Here is a 19,654-nt window from a genome sequence, read left to right as displayed (position 1 = left end):
AACCGCACATTCTAGGGTTCTAGGTAGACAAGAATGTTGAGAACTCTATTATGCTAATGGTGCTAATAGTAGCTTTATTTTTCTCAGCTTTGTTTCTGTTTTGTTTAGCCAGTATGTTGGAAAGAATTCCTTATAATGAAAGAAATTTAAGAATTTGGCAAATAACTTTTTAAAGTCGCTGTATTTTTATAGTGTGACAAGTCAAAACTCTTATTTTATTCTTGGAATGATATGAAAATAAATGAATGTCTAGTACACTCCCCATTGCCTGTTTTAAATGCAGTTCTAGACGATCACTACCTCATACAAACGATTCTCTATTTTAGGACTGCAGCATACGAGAGAAAATAGACCTAGAAATCCGCATGCGAGAAGGAATATGGAAGCTGCTCTCCCTGAGTACAAAAAAAGACCAGGTTTTACGTGCAGTTAAGAACCTCATGGTGTGCCATGCTCGGATAGAGGCGTACACGGCGGAGCTCCAGAAGTTAGAAGAACAGATTGCAAGTCAGACTGGAAGACGGTTAGTGCTGAAGTATACCTACACTTTACTGTAGTTTGGCATTTGAATAGCAGACACGGTGTCATTTAAGTGGACGTAAAAAAATGTCAGATCACTAAACCTTCTAATGGCAAGCGTGGAAGTGCCAGCCGGCATAAGGGTTGTGTGAACGGGATAGCCTCAAGTGCGTTCACTGAACAGCCACTTCCGTGGAGCAATTCCTTGTTCAGTGTGGGAAAGTGAAGAGCGTTTTAAAAAGGGCAGAGATGGAGAGAATGAAATCCATAGAAAATTGTCTTTAAGAAACTAATTGCTGTGCTAGAGAGGTGGCTTCAGTGGCTGCTCACAGCCATAGGTCACTCGAGTACTAGGGGATGCTGTGCCCTCTTCTGGCTTCCTTTGGGCTCCTGGCCTGCCTGTGGTGCATATACATCTGTGCATACAAAACACCCATGCCTGAAAATAAAAATAACTCTTTTTTCAAAAATTAATTGCTTAAAAACACTCAAAGACTAGCAGCAACTTAGATAAATTGAATGGGCCCACAGATTACAAGCGCACAAGTGGAAGGAACCCCCAACAGACAAGCACAGCCCTTCCTATGCTAAGCAAGTTCCAGGGAAGGGAGTAGCATTCTCAGAAGTGTTGCCAACGAGTTCCCAGCAGGGCTTTTGGTTAGTTTCTGGTCCTGAGGTCTCTGTCACTCCACATGGCCCTCGTGGAACAGTTGGTGCATTTGTCTCCTATCCCACAGACAATGCCAGGTCTTTCCTGGACCTTGGGTGAACTCCCTGTTCATAGAGGCTTGATTTCAGGGTCTCTCAGTAAGAATCTGTCGCAAACGTGTTCCCTTTAGATACCATGTCTCTTCCTTAGTTTAGTCTCTGAGGGAGAAAAAGTAGCTTTAAAAATGTATATACATATACCATTTTAATGAGAAGGACACTGGTCTAACTCTTCTAAAATCTTACAATAAAATGTCAAAAATTATTACATTGTTACTCTAGAGCAGTGGTTCCCAACTTTCCCGATGCTGTGACCCTTTAATACAGTTCCTCATGTGCTGACCCCCGACCATAGAATTATTTTTATTGCTGCTTCATAACTGTCATTTTGCTACTGTTACAAATTGTAAAGTTAAATATCTACGTTTTCTGCTGGTTTGGGGACCGTGACCCGCAGGTTGAGAACCACTGCTCTAGGTTTTTTCAAAGCAGAATCAAATCTGAGGGCCGTGGTGTGTCTGAGGAACATCTAATGTGAACTGGATATTGTGGACTGAAGGAAAAACAGTCCCACCAGATGAGGAGGAAGGAACAAAGCCGCTCCCCCAAAAGAAATAGCAAATGCAAGCTTAGAGTGAAGGACGAGCTGCAGAGGACACAGAAGGGATGTGTTGATCTGTGTAGGGTTTACCAGCAGACAACCCAGACGCTAGGTCAGGTTTGGGATTGGCCCCCAAGCCCTGGGCTGCCCATCTTCACTAAGATCTGGAAACCAGGACTGTTAGCCTGTCCAGGGTGCATAGTGCTCCCAGAGCTAGGCCAGGGACCTGAGGACTTCAAAGGCTCCGTACACCCTGCACCCCATCCTCCCACTTTCACCTGAAATCAGCCTTCTTCCTACCTCTCAAAACTGTCAAGTAATTGCAAGATTTAACGTGTATCTTTTTAAAAAGTTCCTCTTACTGTTTTAAGCAAAAAGAATCTGCCATGTAATAGTGTTTGGGGAGATTGCATGGAAGCAGAGGATTGAGTTAAGTAACAGAAATAACCATATTTTAACACAAATAGTTAAGACAGGGAGGCACAGACACAGCGGTGATCTAGTATCTAATAATGAAATAGCTTTTGTGTGTGCTTCCTAAAGTCGGGACCTTAGTGTGTAATGACCTGCTGTGTAGACCAGACTAGCCTTGAGCATCCCGTCTGCCAATGCCTCCCTGGTGCAGAGATTACAGGTATGTGCCACCATGCCTGGCAGGAAATGATTTTTTTTAAATAAGGTTTAGTTTAATTTTGTGTAGGTGTGTATATACATGAGTACACGTGCCCTTGATGACTAGAAAACAGTACCAGGCCATTCCCTGGAGCTGGAATTACAGGCTGTAGTGAGGCACCCTGCGGTGGGTGCTGGGAACCTGACTCAGACCCTCTGCAAGAACCATACCTGCTCTGAACTGAGCAGTGTCCCCAGTCCCTGAAATGACTGGAGTGAATGAGTTCCTCTGAGCTTACCACTGACTGGGTCTTCACTTCCCATGTTCCCATGGTCTGTATTGTAAACCGCCACCGAGAGCTGGTGCAAATGGCCAAGTTGCCGCACTTTGTTAAAGCCTTTGACACTTGCACTGTGAGCACCGACTTAACTTCCGTCTACCCGAGTGGTGTTTGGAAGAACTGAGAGCAGAAAGTCTTCACTCTGCAGTTTGGGAGGAGGAAACCACTTGCCCGGTTCTCCTCCTGAGTTTATAGTGAAAATTAGGGTTCACTGGGACAGCAGTTAGCTGCATGTGGCTTCCCCTTGTTTTCTTTCGTGTTCCGAGGCTCTCACTGCCTCCTGCTGCTCACAGGGTCCCGGTTTGCCTACTTCTGCCTTTTGAAAAACCACTTCTTCATCTTGAACTCTTTCGCAGATAAACGCCCATTAACTTCGTGGCACGCACATTTGCTCCTCCGCTGCCTTCTCCCCGTGTGCGTGTGAACACAGTGTTCTGTTGAAGCATTTGGAAAGGAGTTTGCAAGTGGGGCATGCGCACCTCAACAGTCTGGCATGCATCTGTCTTTAAGAACCTTCTTCCGCATAGTCTGAATATGGTTGTATGCACAGGATTAACAGTTTTCTATATTCACGTTTATCCAGTGGCTCAAGATCTCCTCATAGTCACGGTTTTTGTTTGTCTGGGTTTTCTTTTTCCCACTAAAATTTAATTTAGTTTCACGCAGTGCACTTGGTTACATCCCTGTAGTTTCTATTAATTCCCCTGTTCTAAAATTTCCCCCTTCGTTAATGCTTTGAAGAGTCTAGACACTAATACTTATAAATACCCTACATTCTGCACTTTTCTGGTAGTTTCCTTAAGTGGTCCTAGAGCCTTCTCCATCTCTTCTTTACTATAGCTGGAAGTTGACTGTGGGGTCCTCTGGGATTGAACCTATGGCCTTGCACTTGGTAGGCAAGAGCTCTACTACTAAGCCCCCTACTCAGCTCTTATTCTTCTCTTTATTTTGCAGTAGGGTCTCACTGAGTTGCCCAGGTGGACCTTGAACAGGGATCCTGCCTCAGCCTTCCCAGCAGCTAGATTATAGGCCTGTGCCTGAAGGCCTCACGCAACCTCTTTCAAATGGAGCTGACATCAGCTTCTTGTCTCCTTTTCCCCTCTTTGCCTTTTGTAAGTGACGTCTGAGTGCTGGGACTGGGTGAGTATATTATCCCGCAAGCTTCGACGTCAGTGGCTTAACCATCCATCTCTACTCCTCGCTTAAATCGCTTATTGCAGAGAGGTTTGTAAACAGGGGTTGTTCGATTCTTTCCCTTCAGTCCCCATTGGCTAAAATTCTTCCATCAAGGACTTCTGAGTTTGCCCGTTTTTACTAACCACCTGACTCCATTTTTTGCTGTCTTTGCCATCATGGGTGTGGTCATCTACGGTTGGCCCACATGGCCACGCCCTGAATAAAAACTGATTCTTTTCCCCTCAGAAGCATCATTTGCTGGCAGGGCAGCTCCTGAGCTCGGGCAGGTCTCACTCTGTGCTGGAATGTCGACTGGCTTCATCTTATGCAAGCATTGTGCAGGCAACCATGGCTACTAGCTACCATGAGGTCATAAGTGCAGGGTCCTGTCTTGTCCAGAGGACACTGTTTGGCTTTGGGTCCTGCCTGACCTTAGCGGTCTTTTCCTCCCTCCGTTTCTGGGTGATTCCTGAGCCTCGGGAGAGGGGTTGTGAGATATATATATATATATATATATATATATATATCCTGTGGTTGAGCACAGTGCAGACACTTAATCTCTGCACTTTAATTTGTGATTACTACATTCACCACCACCATGCACTGCAAAAAGAAACTTCTCTCAGATACTATGTCCATTTAGCAAAGTAGTAGTAGGTTCACAACCAGGGCCCCAAGTTCCTGAACAATGGATTCTTAGCCAGATTTACGGTCCCGGGCATGACTCTCCTCTTGCAGAGCAGACGTTAAATCCAGTAGAAAGTCAGTTACCCCCATAGCATTCATCCCCATAACATCCATGCCCCTGTGGCACCCATGGGTGTAGCTTCCTACGCTAGTCATAATTGCTCACAAGTTCACAGCTGGTTAAGACCGTTAATAGCCCTGGCTCTCAGCAGCTTGTAGAGCTAGCCAGTGGTTAGGGGGATGCTTGGTCAGGAACAAATTGACTGATCCATGCCTGATGTTTCTAGAAATAGGATCTTACTGTCAGGTTCTGGTGGGTGACCAAGAGCAGTGGCAATACCATGTATCGTTGGGGGTTCTCAGGCTTTCTTTTTTTCTGCTTTAAGCAATTCTTTTGTTTATTATTTGTGTCAAGATACTAAGTCGAGGGGCTCAGTGGTTAAGAGCATTGCCTGCTCTTCCAAAGGTCCTGAGTTCAGTTCCCGGCAACCACATGGTGGCTCACAACCATCTGTAAAGAGGTCTGGTGCCCTCTTCTGGCCTGCAGGCATACACACAGACAGAATATTGTATACATAATAAATAAATAAAATAAATATAAAAAAAATACTAAGTCGATCCTGTTTTCCCTTTGCTCTCTGTTATTTTTGTGTGTTTCCGTGCATGCCTGTGAGTGTGCAGCTGGAAGCCAGAGGTCAATCCCAGCTGTTCCTTGGGCATTCTCCACCTTGGTTTTTTGAGACAGGGTCTCTCTCTCATTGACCTGGGGCTTTCCTGTTAGGCCAGAATGGGCTAGGCAGTGAGCCCCAGAGACCTACTGCGTCCACCTCCCCAGTGCTGGGGTTACAAACTCAGGTCCTCACGTGTGTTCGAGTGCTCTACCAACTTCTCTCAGCCCTCTCCACTGCATTTTGAATTGTGATATTTCTATTTTGGTAGAGTGGATAATATTTATATCTCAAGACGACCATCTGCACCTGAGCTCTAGACTTGAGTCGTCCCGTCTGTTACACAGTATAACAGGCATTGCTTTTCATTGTGCTGGCCAATGACCTCGAACATTGTGCTGGCCAGTGCTGTCACGAGCTAGCAAATGCCACACCTGAGTGGCTTTTCTTTCTCTTCTTCACATTCTTGCATAAACAAGTGTTTTCCCTTAGAGTTGCTACTTAAAAGGGCAGCTTCCCTGATTACAAACTTTCGGGCTGTAATTTCTTCCCTTGAGTCTTGAAAATCTTCCATGTCTTGATATTTTTTTTTGACTAATATTTAATTATTTTTCCTTTGTAAACAGCTTGGCCTTTTTGCCTGGAGACTGAAAGTAATGTTTATTTGGTTTTTGTTTTGTTTTGTTTTTAATGTTGAAGCTGAATGTGTGTAAGGTGGACTCTTGGGCTTAGGTAGGGACACACACACAATTCTTTTATTTACTGAAAATTTTCATTTCAGGAAATAAACTGTTAATTTTATCTTACTTTTTTTCTTTAGAACCCTTGCCACTTACATACATGTTGGACACCGGCCCTGTCTTCTGTGCCCATCCTTGCGATCTCGTAGCACTCAATTAATTTTTTTTCCCTTTTTTTGGTTCTTTCTCTTGCCAGCTTCATCCCGAATTTGCTTTCCGATGCTGATCCCAGCACCGGCCTTACTCCTTCCAGTTCTGTTCTTCATCCTTCTCACCGTGCGTCTGCCTCTGCTTTATTCCTTCTGAATACTTGGCCTTTGGATTCCCGCAGCCTCACCCACCTCCTCTGTCGCATGTGCGATGACTTGTTTAACTGCATGTAATTCATTCTGGAGTATTGCATTCAAGTGTTGTTGTTGTTTTTTCTCTCCTTTGTGAAGATGTGGTTGCTAGACTATTATCAGCTGACTCTTGACTTTGCAGTGACTGCATCTGGATGCAAGGGTTTCTTTTTGGTGATTGTTATTGTTGTCCTTAATGATTTAGTGACGTTTTCCTGCGCCAAGACCCTGGAGGTCTAAGTGGGATATTGCTAAAAGGACTTCCGTGGTTTCTTACTCAGTGGTGATTTGTTTTTGGAATAGTGGACCATACCTTTAATAATGCTGCTTTGGGGACATTGGGTTGGTTTTCTGGTTCTTGGACATGACGATATTTCTTGGGGTTCTTAAGGTTAACTGCATTCTTTTTATTTTTATGCCAAACTCATACTTCATGCCTCTCTCCTCCCATATACATATTGGTTTTCCGAGCCAGGGCTTCTCTATGTAGCCTTGACTGTCCTGGAACTTGCTCTGTAGACCAGGCTGGCCTCGAACTCACAGAGATCCGCCTGCCTCTGCCTCCCCAGTGTTGGGATTAAAGGCGTGCACCACCACCCATCTTTCTCCTCCACAGTATTAACAATGGTTGAAGCTGAGTACATTTCAACCCCCCAGGGTTTAGTATCAGTATTCTACAAGCTTTCTCAAGCCTTCTATGCACATTCTCTTTCCTTCCAGGCTAGTGTAACTTCAGCTAATGGTTACCTAGCTGTGTGGGACGAGGTCTCCAGGAGTTGCCTTTCATGTCTTCCAAAGACAGTGGCATTTGTGGCAGCCCATTTCCTGGTTGTGCTGCTGGCGGGCGTTACAGGAGACCCTGTTTTTCTGGTTGACGTGAAGACTCTAATGGGCTGTGTAGGAAGTCTCAGATGACTGTCACAGGAACTGTCAGTTAGACTCTGATCCGTGAGCAAATGACTCAGTGTGTCTTCTCCCTGAGCCTCGGCTCAACCCTGGAACCCACACATCTGTATTCACAAAGCAGGCATCCGTTTGTGTGACACCTTAAAGAATTCCACAGACACATGAGAGTTGTCAATTGGTTCAGCAGCTGCAGAAGCTAACGAGATATGGCCCTCCTCTCTCTGTGGGTGCAGTCAGCCACTCAGCCACTCACTGAGGGAAGTGGTGCTGAAGCCCAAAGCTTGACTCCAGGTCAGCTCCCCGGATGCCCGTGCTTCCTGCCCTTCTCAGCAGCAGGCCCAGATGCCCAGGGCCTGGTGGGGCGCTGTGCTGGGTGAGGCACTCGTCCACGCTCACAGAGCTCACATTTTAACACTGTCCTCCCTCAGCCTCCATCCCCCACCCCGGCCATCCCATCTCTTCTCGACTTAAAAATCTGAAATGCTTTATTTGGCTTTGTAAGAAAAAAATAATAATGCTAATTAGAGTCATTTATAGGATTTAATTATGTGTGTCATTCAACATAATTGTGAGTTTTTAATAGTGCCGAAATAACCCTGTGAGTTGGCTGTGATTGCCAGTCTTCACACTCCAGTCTCTGACTTTATTGCTTACGTACTGTAAGTTAAAAGAAGAAAAAGCCTAGATGGTAAGAAAAAAAAAATCAGTGCTTGTTGTAGTTCTGTAATGAAACATGTATTTAAAGACTCTGCTGAAATTATTTCTTAAATTTTACACAGCTTGAGGGTCTATGGAAAGGGGCTGATTGTATCACACTTGGTATAATCTAGGGCATCATGAATCTATCACCATCATACATTGTAGTTTTAGGCTTTAAATTCTGCACTGTGTATTTCTGGGCGTTTTAGTTTTTATTTGCATAAAAGGTGGAGGTTCTTATAAAATACTTTCAAATACCACTTAGAATCCTGTAACTGTTTCATTAAGAAAATGTAAAATATTGTTATCATTATGCTATTGTTACAAAGCACCAATTTTGGCACAGAAATGGTGTTTAAAGCCCCTCCTCCCCCCATATGTAACAACATAAAACAGGCCGAGCTGTGTTTACCCAGAGCATTTTCTTATGGATTTTTGAGCAACAGAGTGGCAGATTGGCGCCCTCTGTTGCTCAGTTTCTGGACCTACACTATAAAAAAGTCAAGTTTGTCTTTTATGTGTCTATCTCTTAAATTAGCATTTAGGGGTTGGGAAGTGACTCAGTGGTAGAGCACTGGTCCCTAAGTCTGGTCCTCGGCTCTGAAAAGCAGATTAACGTGTGCAGGTTTAACCAAGATAGCGCTGTGACCTGGTTTGCCTGGAGGAGGTGCACTGTTTGTACCTGTGCCCTTTGCTCAGGTTGACTCTTTAACTGCAGCTTTCAGAGTCGATGTGACCGTGGCAGCTTTCAGGCATCTTTAACTAAATCAAACAGCCTTACTCAACAGTTTCATGGTTAATCTGGATGAGTTGGGAAAACATCCCACTTTTGCACCCAAAGTAACATTTTTGAGAGTATTTAAACTGAAAATGACTGAGGCTTCAGAAAATTGAGGTTTGAGTTTTCTCCTTTTTTAAAGACAGACTTAATTCTGCAAAATTTTATGGTTAATTAGATTTATATTATAGTTTGAGAATATTTTTATATCATAACATGGCAGGCATCTGTTCTTTCTTTGCATGACGTGGGTTCCGGGGATCAACCTCAGGCCCCACGTTTGCCTGCAGACGCCTTTATCCACTGAGCCACTTCGCCCTCCCTTGCTCTGTGTGTGAGACAGGGTCTTCATAGGGTAGCACAGGCTGGCCTTGAATGCGCGATCTTCAGCTTGAATGGTGTCTCATTTTGTTTTGAGTGATAGGAAGTCCTGACTTTGGGAGGGAGGTTGTCTTACATCTCAGAATGTCCTTGAAAGAGGTTTTCCGTTTCCTTCTCTGCTTTCTGTTCTCTCATACTAATCTGCTGTGTGCTTGTTCGTTGGAACTTAGGAGAGATGAGATATTATGCCACCTGCATAGAAATTATAGCCAAAGGTGAGATGGGGCTTTCTTCAGGGATAGCAGCCCACAGCTTGACTTAGGCAACACCTGACTCCTTCAGGCCAGTGCAGCCAACAGACTCGAAATGTAGGTTTTGTGATTGCAGTCCCAGGGACAGGAACAATACTGTCCATTATGTTGAGTTGGTCAGCAAAGCCGCCATCAGAGTGTCACCAAGTACACATTATTAGGAAGTTGAACGGTTTATATAAACTCCCTGAAAGGTAGCTAGCTGTCGACTAAACATCTTTTGAGGCAAATACTCCACATTAGTTATTAGTATTCATAGGTGTATATTTATTTTAAAGTTCAGCTGTTTGCCAAAGACTTGAAACCGTCGCTTCTTTTAAGAAAGACCTTTGTTGGTGCTGATGTGTGTTTCTCTTGACAGCGACGTGAACTGTGAGAGCAAAGAACGAAGACCCTGCAGAGGGAGGCTCGCCCTCTCAGGTAGGCTGTGGGTGCTGGCGGTGCTGCTGGGTGTGTCCGTAGAGTGGCTGGCGTTGCCGGCCTCGTGTATTCGGTATTTCCGGTCTCTCCGTTCCATTGTTCATACCTCCATCAGAATATATATTCTAAATATTTAACCATTATTCCCTGAAGTCGCGTGGAACATCGCAGTGTGGGGGAAACTTGCGCCTTACAGACATGGTACAGGTTTGCCCTCTGTTCAGGTTGTGGAATGTGCAGAAGGCGCGTCGAGTGACCTGCCTGCTGTAGGTGCCCAAGGTGGGCTGCAAACCCACAAGCTCTCTCTCCCCGCCTTTTCTGTTTACGGATCTTCTAAGATACAGTTTCCATGGGAGTTGGGTCCGTGTTTATCACATTATATCAAAGCCGCTGTCCCTGGGCTTGGCTCCTGTGATTGCTCAGTGAATGCTGGGAAGATGACTGACCACTTTCAGCTTGTAAAAACCAAACTGCCCCAGCCCCGCCAAGTTTTCCATTCTGCCCCAGTTCTTTTTCTGGCTCTGTCTTCCATTACACAAGTCACGTGCTTTAGGCAGATTTTTTTTTCCTTCCTTTGTTAACACACGCCTTGGTTGAGACACCTAATTGGGTTGTGAAACTGTGGTGTTTTCTCCAGGATCTGTTTGCTCATCTCTAAACCCTCCCACTATCACTGAGGCTGGAACCATGGTTCCTGTCCGCATCATTGGAAGACGCCTTGCCACTAGATGGCGCTTAGGCTGTGTAGTCTCAGTTTCTCCAAAATGGCAGGGCCATCCAAGACAATGGCGTAGAGATGCCTCAGGATTAGCATGGCAGGCTGGCAGGTATCTCGTCAGCACACCCTAGAAAAGCAGCGTGTCCTATGCTGGCCTCCAGGAATGGCTGGCTTTTCCATTGGCTTAAGGTAGAGTGTCCAGCCGCTATACCACCGGGCTTGCCGCTTAAGGGACCGTTCTCCACCTCCGTCGGTCACAATCATGGCTAGACACAAGTTACCGTGCCGGGAGAACAGATATTTTATTTAGGACCTGATTGGAGAAATTGCCCAAAGTGCTCCAGAGAATTAGATGAGCCGCGCCAAAGCCTGTCGCTGGTTCTGTGATTACTGGCGTTCATGCTTGGTCTCCAGTGTGCGGCCGACACAAGGCCCGTGACATTGCCTGTGTCCATTTGCTGCCAAACATGGGACATCTTCTGTTTAAATACAGTTTAGCACGCGTAGATTAACTGTTGTAGATCTTTAGAGGAGTTTTTTTTCCACCATCATTTAAATATTGTTCTCCCTCCCTTGCTTTCTAGTAAGGCTCTACTCTGTAGGCAAATGAGGTAAGTGGCCTGTCGTGTGAGCTCTGTGATTGCCGTCATCTGCTGTCTTTTTGAGAGCGCTTGTTTACCGCATTTAGAAGGGATCCTTTAAAAAAAAAAAAAAGGTATACGTGTGGGGGAGGGGTCTTTTCATGATCGCAGATAACTTTGTACAAAACCCAAGGTCGTCTTCCCCAAAACATAGTCTTTCTTCCCAAGACATTTTTTTAAATGAAATTAAGGAAATGAAACCCAGAGGATGGGATGCATGTGCCATTAGCACGGTCTTGGCTCGCTGGACACTGGCAGCCCAGGGTCAGAATGTTTCTAAGACTGCGCTATAAACAAGACAGACCTTGAGTTTCTTGTACCTGCTTCCCCTGGCCAGAGCTTCATAACTATGAAAGTAGTGGGTTCGCCCGCATGCTTTGTACAGCAAGCAGTGGCCCTGTGGCAATCGCCCTGTGTTTTCGCCGGCTCCCCACTCAGCGACTAAGTGCAGTGCTTTCACTCTCCCATTTTCATATGTGTGGATGCATGTTTGCATGTATGTAGACGTGAGCAAATGCATGCATGTATGTAGACGCGTCCTGAGGTGGAGTCATCCTCAGTCATTCTTCCACTTTTTAATTAATTTCGAGGCAGGGTCTGTCAGTCAAACTCACAGGTCCCTAGCAATGACAATCTCTAGAGCCAACTTTCTTTGGGAAGCCCTCCGCCACCCCGCCCCAGGCTGGAATTACAGGTGGCTGCCACAGCCATCCTGCTTGTAATGGGTTCTGGGGATCCAAACTGTGGTTGTGCACCCAGTGCTCAACCCCTGAGCCGTCGCCCCAGTCCCTAGTTTTCTCTTAACCAAATTACAGGCTGGCACCGGATACTTCCGGTTCGCTAGCTGTGTAGGCAGTCTCAGTTTCTGTAAACTGTCAATGAGGATACAGGAAAAGCAAAGGTGTGGAGTACAATAAACTAAACCCAGGTGGGTGGTTGTTTCTGTCGGTCAGAGCTGGACCCTCTGCTATCTGAGGAATCCATGGCCAACTGGGAAACGGATGGGAAATTCTCGCTCTCCCTAGGTTTGTATGGAGCTGGGATGAGGCGTGAGAAGGAGCAGGACTGACCCTGGTTGTGGGGAAGCACCTGAGGAAGCGTGGTCAGGGTCCCTCCATGACAGTGGGAATAGTTAAGGCTGCCACACCACAGCCAGGGCAGCTGCAGTGAGAAACCGTTGGCCATCGTGGAAGGGAAGGAGGCAGCCATTGTGAAGCAAGGCCTGACAGGCCATCAGCCGAGTTAGAGTTATGAGACAAAGACATTCCTATTAAAATCAAGAACAAAATAACAATGTCTATTATGTCAACATAATTTAACACTGGTCTGGAATTGTAGCTAAAATAATGACTGAAAAATGAAGCTATTGAAAATGAATAGGCAGATTGGAGACTTTTCGAGGCTAATGGATGGCAGATGGATGTGACCTAAGGGGAGGCACTGAGACACTTGAATTAAAGCATTCAATAAAATGTGACTGGATTTAGGATAAATAAATAAAAAGTGGTAGTTTTTCTTAAAACCAGCAATAACGTGCTACAGAATATAATGAAAAAAAAAGTGTAATTTACAACAAGGCAGCAACTACCCTCAAGCATTAAATATACAAGAATAACCGTAATTAAAATGTTAGTGTGGGAGCTGCAGGCATGGCTAGCTCAGTGGGAGGTTCTGCTGAGCCTGTGGACCCCAGCTCCAGCCCTCAAACCAAAAGCCAAGGTTAGAGAAAATGTTAAAAGTAAATACGCTATGTGAAGATAAAATATCGAAGACGTTATTAGTTCCCTGGGCCAATGAGAGGACTCAACAGATAAAGGCGCTTGCCGCCAACCCTGATGATCAGAGTTCAATTCCTGGGGTGCACATGGTAGGAGAGAAACAAATTTTATAAGTTGTCTCTGACCTACACACACACACACACACACACACGGGGATGGGGGGCGTGTAAAAATGTTTTGAGCTCCTAAGTTAATTGAGAGGGATTTTGATCAAATGGTAAAAAACCAGTGACAATCGGATGCCTCCGAAAGACAGCAATTCTAGCACGTTTGGCACTGGGATCTATAATTGCTGATTAATGATTTGGTTCCATCCGTGATGTGTTTGGACCAGGGACAGATGTGGACTCAGAATGGCATAGCTGCTAAGGGAGGCATCATAAAGCCGGGGAGCGGGGAGGAAAAGGCATAGACGTGGGGCTAAAATCATAAATTAAAAGAATGAATTTTTATTTCAAATACCCCTGAATTTTACATATATTTAATAACTTCTAAAATTATCACCTATGGAGCTAGAGAGGTGGCTAAGAGTATGTATTACTCTTGCAGAGGACCTGAGTTGGGGCCCAGCGCCCACATGAGGGCTCACTACCACCTGCAACCTCAGATCTCGTGCCCTCTTCTGCCCTCCGTGGCCATCAGACATGGCACATAAGTGATGCAGACAAAACACCTGTATACATACAAGAACAAAATATTTCATAAACCAGCTGTGAACAACTAGAAAATGTGTATATTCCATCTTTGATAGGCACTGTTTATTATGGAATTCAGAGGTTCACATCATGGTGAAATAAAAATTATCAAAATAATTGTCTTTTTTTTTTTCTGCCGCCTTTGCAGATATCCGAATCCCACTCATGTGGAAAGACTCTGATCACTTCAGTAATAAAGAACGTACGTATGGGTTCCATTCATAGTCGGAAGTGTTTCCTTTAGCGCACAGGATCCCAGTTTGTGATTTCTGAGGACAGACTCCTTCGGCACTGAGAGATGGCGCTGCCGTTTGTTTGGCAGTAAGCGCGGTGCTGGTGAAGGGTTGTTTTCCGATTAGGGGTCTGCGTGCCAGTTTCCTGATTCAGAGTAGATGGCACATACCACATACACTTTTCCCTCGTTGATGGGAACCTGAGTGATGGGCTCAAGGTGGAGAGGTGGGGGAGGAAGGTAGCCCCCCCCCCACACACACTAAACAGCTGTCTGGAGTGAGGTCTCGGCTTTGCTTTGTTGGGTTATTTAACAGGATGTGATGAGAGGTTGTTAACTAGATGTGATCTTCTTTTCCCCTTCTATTTTACTGGCTGTATGCAGTCTTCACAAGTCTGTGTATTGCTTGGATGACGGTCATTAACCTCAGATGTCTCTTTTGCCTGGGCGAGGCAAAGCCGAGTGATCCGATAGTCCTTTATCTGTCTTGTCTATTGTGGCTTTATTCTTCATATTCCAAAAGATGAATGGTATCAGGCATAATTAATTTAATATGAAGAATTTAAATCAAGTTAGTGTTTGTTTTTCAATTAGGCCATATAATTTACTTCACCAAGGAAGGCATGTGGGAATTAAGTCAATCTTCCTGCTTACTGCAGAGAATAAACTTTTCCTGAAGAGCTACATTTTCTCAGTAATGAAGAAATCATGGCTAGTCTTTAATAAACCAGCTCTTTAATCCCCTGGCATTTGTTAGAGCATCAACAAATCGCAAGGCCTAGCAGCTCTGTTTTTGTGTCCCCCTGTTTTAGTCCCACTTTGTGTGTCTCCTGTTACTTTTCATTGCTTTGCCTGCCTTTTGGTCGTTGGGGCTTTCAGGTGGTTTCTTCCTGTTTTCAGCGCGGTGGAAGACATTTGGCTGCTGCTGGTGTTCCCGCCTTTAAAAGTCGCTTTCTCCTAAGACTTGGACCTCCTTAGGTGTGGAATCATTATGTGCGGTGCTTAGTTTCCTGGTGGGGCACGAGTTGGTTAGTGATCAGATTGGTTTCTGGGGAATCTCTTCAGGAAGCTGCGGGGCTGATGTTCATTTTTGGTCCTTCGTTTGAGGTTGGGTTTGAGTTGGGAGAGGGACCATTGCAAACACAGGAAGCCGTGGCCGGAGCTATGGCAACTCAGTGCTCAGCGTGCGTGCGTGCGTGCGTGCTAGGCGAGCATCTCGGGCCTGATTTGTCCTGCTTGTGATGGCCTCCTCTACCGTTGTCTCTCCTTTAGGCACACAGTGCTACGCCATCTTTTGTTTATTCAGAATGGGAGCCGAAGTGTTTGACACCGACATGGTGATTGTGGATCAGACAGTCACAGATATATGTTTTGACAACGTCACCATATTGTAAGTATCTTTCATCTGTAAAGAATGAACTTGGAAGTCTGCCTCTTTTTCTTTCTTTTTTTTTTTTTTAAATATTTATTATGTGTACAGCATTCCTTCCATGTGTGCCTGCAAGCCAGAAGGGGGCACCAGGTCTCATAGATGGCTGTGAGCCACCATGTGGTTGCTGGGAATTGAACTCAGGACGTCTGGAAGAGCAGTCATTGCTCTTAACCACTCAGCCATCTCTCCAGCCCCTGCCTCTTTTTCTTATCGGTAAAGGAGGGCCGACTGCTGTCTTTGGTTTCTGATGGCCCACATCCTGATGGTCCTTGGATCCTTTTCAAAGCATTAACAGCTTTAAATGTTTAAAAGATACATTTTTTTGGATTCAGAATAAAATAGAAATCTTCTAATTAATATAAGCAGCAAATAGTTGGCTTGTTGGCTCTGATAAACTCTTTATAAATATTTATATTTCTATCATTAACCAAGCTATAAATATAATCGAATTTCACTTTATGTTTGCTGTACAGTGAATTTAGGCATAAAGCTGATTTTTTTTTTAAAACTTCACAGGAAGTTTAGGGACACGAGAACTAAAGTAGCGAAGCAGGTTTGCTTCCAAGCCATTCTCTAAGTGCCTAGCATGGTGCTCGGCCATTCTTTCCCTTACAGTGGATTCCTCACGGACTCAGTGAACAGCCTGGCCATCTTAAAGCACTGTTTTACGGCCCTGCTCTGCGCAGGCTCACTGTATTATGGCCATCATACAGAGAGGCAGAAACGGCTCCTTGGGCAGCCCCGGAGATCATTTCTAATCACCATGAGTTTTTCCTGTCCTCTCCTTCAAAGACTCTGCCGTCGCCTCGTGGGATTTGTTTCTTGGGCGTTTTCAAGATGCCATTCCCCTATCGAGTGGGAATAGCAGTGGGGCGGCTCACGTGGAGCCAGCCGCCCGCCCCTTGCCACGTCCACTGACCCTTGAGACCTCAGAGGCCCGCCTTTGCCAGTCAGGTAACACCGACGGGACGGCCACAGACAGCATCTGTGGCTTCCGTGCTGGTGTCCCCAGCGTGATTGTATAGGACAAAACAACATGGCACCCTGGGCTATTAGCAGCAACACGGGCCATTTTATAAGCTGCGTTTAAGCCAAAGGAATCCAGTGATGCCCCGCCTCAGGAAGTGTCCCAAGTTCTTGTAGAATTTAGGCTAAAGTGTATTTCCTTCATTATCTCTCTATCTTCATTTCTATTTTCAGACATTGCTAATGATATTTTGTTTCTTGCCAAAATTATCCCACTCACTGGCTAATTGGCTCTTTTCTTCACATCACTCGGCCATTGTTTGCTTTTTTTGCCACAAAGACAAAAGTTAGATGGACCCCCCTCCCCCCGCAGGAAGAACAATACAAATGACTTGGAAGACAGCATATGATTTATTGGTATTTTTTGTGTAAATATTTCAAATTGGTCTAAAAATAACTGCTGACAAGTGTTCTCAATGTTAAAAAATGTGCTTTTTGTTATGATGCTTGTTTTTAATAAGTCTTCAATATTTATGAATCTCTGGTTTTCTTCTAAATATTGACATTTGTTACTCATTACCAGGAATACTGTATGTTTGGAAGTTGCCAAGTAAGAAACTATAAAAATATCTGGAAGTTGGTCCTTGGATTTATTCAAACCCTAGATTGGCCATTTGAATTTTAAGGCCCCATGACTGACTCCCTTTTGTCTTCCGGTCACGTCTGGAGATGGATGCGGTCCTAAGTGTGTCTTGCTCTTAGTAACAACACCTTGGGTTTCTGTGTTGATGGTAGTTGATTGTGCCTAGAAAGAGTAATGCCCGACATATTGTGCTTGCTAAACAGTTGATTTATCCGTTTGTTTTCTTTGTGCGCATGTTTGTGTGGGAGAGCATGAGGACAGTTGTGAAACAGCAGGTGTGGAGGTCAGAGGGCAACCTCCAGGGTAGCCCAGAGCCTTTCACCTAGTGTGAGCCAGGATTTGTTTTTTCTGGCATATGCCAAACAAGCTGGCCCACGGGCTCCCGGGGTGTCTCCCGGGTCTGCCTCCAATCTTGCTGAAGAACTGCTGAGATTACAGACACAGGCTACCACATCTGATTCATGGGTGGGGGAACCCAAACTAAGGCCCTTATGCTTGGTAAGCAAGCCTCTACCAACCAAAACATCTCCAAACTGGAGAATTTCTGAATAGGGTATTTTGGGTTTTTTGTTTGTTTGTTTGTTTGTTTTTTGAGACAGGTTTCCTCTGTAGCTTTGGAGCCTCCCTGGAACTAGCTCTTGTAGACCAGGCTGGCATTGAACTCACAGAGATCCCCCTGCCTCTGCTGCCCGACTGCTGGGATTAAAGGTGTGCGCCACCACCGCCCGGCCCTGAATAGGTTTTAATAAAAGCCTCTCCGGTCCCATCTCCTTTCAGGCATGGTTTGTGAAGCCACAGCCTTCATCAAGGCTGTGCCTGTCCTCTGGGAGCCCCAGGCTGTGAAGTCTATCCCCTTCTCTTGGTTTTGTGGGCCTTTCTCTCTCTCTGACCAAACAGTGGAATGCTGATGGCTGTTGGCCGCAGTGAGGCGGTGGACTGACTGGGTATGAGGACAAATGGGAACTGGAGTTTCCGTGGACTCTGTTCAGGAGAGACAGATGTTTCATGAAATTCCAGATATAATATAAATAGATACTTTCACATTTTGGTGGTGAAGGACTGTGAGGGAAAAACAGCAAAGCCAGCGTGTTCACGCTTTTTAAGTACTGTGCCTGTGTGTGTTGGCTCAAGTGAAGTAAAGTGCTCGCTTGCGTGTCTTGTGTATGTGTGCACACACACATGTTCTTGTGTGTGCTGTGAATGTCTGTGGGGTGTTAATGCATAAGCATCCAGACACCAGGGGACAACAGTGGGCCCTCTCTGCTGTATTTTTCAAGACGGTCTTCTGCTGGCCTACAGCTCACTGATTAGGTCATGCCTGACCAGGTATGCATGCGTGCTTGGCAAGTGTTTCACCAAAAAAAAAAAAAAGAAGTCACTCCCCAAATCTCCAAGACTCTAGTTTAGAAGCTAACAGCTCTAAAAGTTACAGCGAACCTCTAAAGCTCTTCAGAAACTAAATAACTGTGGAAATTGCATCTCCTTTATATATGATTTAAATGTTGATTTTTTTTTTTTTACTATCGTAAAAACATCCAAGGTGAGTTAGTTTTAGCGTCTACTGAATTCGCCTCCCAGCATTCTAACTGCTCCTGTGCTTAGCCACGAAGCGGGCCCGGACTTCCGGATAAAGATCGACGTGTACAGCTGTGGTGCCGAGGACTCCTCCATAACCAACACCCCCAAAAAGCTCGCTAAAAAGCTGAAGACATCCATCAGTAAAGCTGCAGGAAGGAAGATAAGTTCCATGCTCCAGGAAGAGAACCAAGAGGCGTGCCTGCTCGCCAGCCCCGTCGCGTAAGCTTTCTGATAGAGCGCGTGTGCTGTGGCAGAGTGCGGTCCTTAGAGTGTGCACGTTTGCATTTCCAGCGGTGCAGCATCTGGAAAGAGAAGGGAGCCTCGGCTGCGTGGTCTTTACCTAGCTGAGATGGCCTTAGCCCCGTCTTCTGAAGGATGAAAGTCAGGTGACCTGCTTTGTAGGTGTTTGGAATTCTACGTCTACCAGAAAGGCGAACTGTTTTTCCCAGAAGGGGCTTTTATGTGTCCACTTCCTGACGTTCTGCTAATTGGATTTCTTACGTGTGCTGTGCTTTCTTATTTAAAATGTTTTATCGCTTTAAGAAACCAATACGGTATTTTATCACATCTAACAATTTAAAAATAAGTCCTTATGCTTATGTAACCTGGTAGTCTATATTCAAATTGTACATTCCTGAAAAAGTCCCTTTGAGGTGTGATTGTACAAATCAGGATCAAACAAAGTGGGTAATGACACATTTGAGTGAGTCCAAATTTAAGGCTTATTTTAGTCTCATCCAGTTCCATCGCTGGTTTTTCTTGGCCTTACTTATTGAGGAAAGCAGGTTTTTGTAGGGTGCCTGTATTTGTAATCTAGCTGCTTGCATCTCTGTGCTCCTGTATTTCCTGTCCCCTCGTAATGGATCTGATGGACTGGTTGGCTCATTCTCCTTAGGGCTCTGATCCTCTTATCTCGTTAGAAATATTTTCACTGCATTTTTCTCTGTAGGAGGCACCGCTCCACTTCTGAGTTCAGGAGTTTCCAGCCTGATGTGTCTATTTTAAAGCTGATTGCCTGTCTTCTAGCTGAGGCTTTTAGCAGCTGTTACCCACGATTCATTGTTTCAGTCAAGACTATAATGCAATGGATCCCTAGATTTGTTCTGCGTTTGTTCCTCTTAATTACTTCTTTGAACATCACAT

General features: G+C 45.1%; 1 protein-coding gene across 1 annotated transcript in view; it reads left to right on the top strand.

The window, feature by feature from the left end:
* Rtkn2 (rhotekin 2) overlaps positions 1-19,654 on the top strand; it is a 57,196-nt gene that overhangs the window by 5,964 nt on the left and 31,578 nt on the right. The window contains exons 2-6 of the mRNA XM_041656376.1: positions 327-523; positions 9,770-9,828; positions 13,809-13,862; positions 15,165-15,282; positions 18,536-18,730. Of these exons, the coding sequence (XP_041512310.1) occupies positions 327-523; positions 9,770-9,828; positions 13,809-13,862; positions 15,165-15,282; positions 18,536-18,730 (623 nt within the window). The remainder of the gene's footprint in view (positions 1-326; positions 524-9,769; positions 9,829-13,808; positions 13,863-15,164; positions 15,283-18,535; positions 18,731-19,654) is intronic.

Source organism: Microtus oregoni, unplaced genomic scaffold, assembly GCF_018167655.1.
Source record: "Microtus oregoni isolate MIOR12 unplaced genomic scaffold, Mior012 000007F_ref0000211, whole genome shotgun sequence".
NCBI lineage: Eukaryota > Metazoa > Chordata > Mammalia > Rodentia > Cricetidae > Microtus > Microtus oregoni.
Note: the sequence above shows the minus strand (reverse complement) of the source record. Positions and strands in the feature narration are given on the sequence as shown.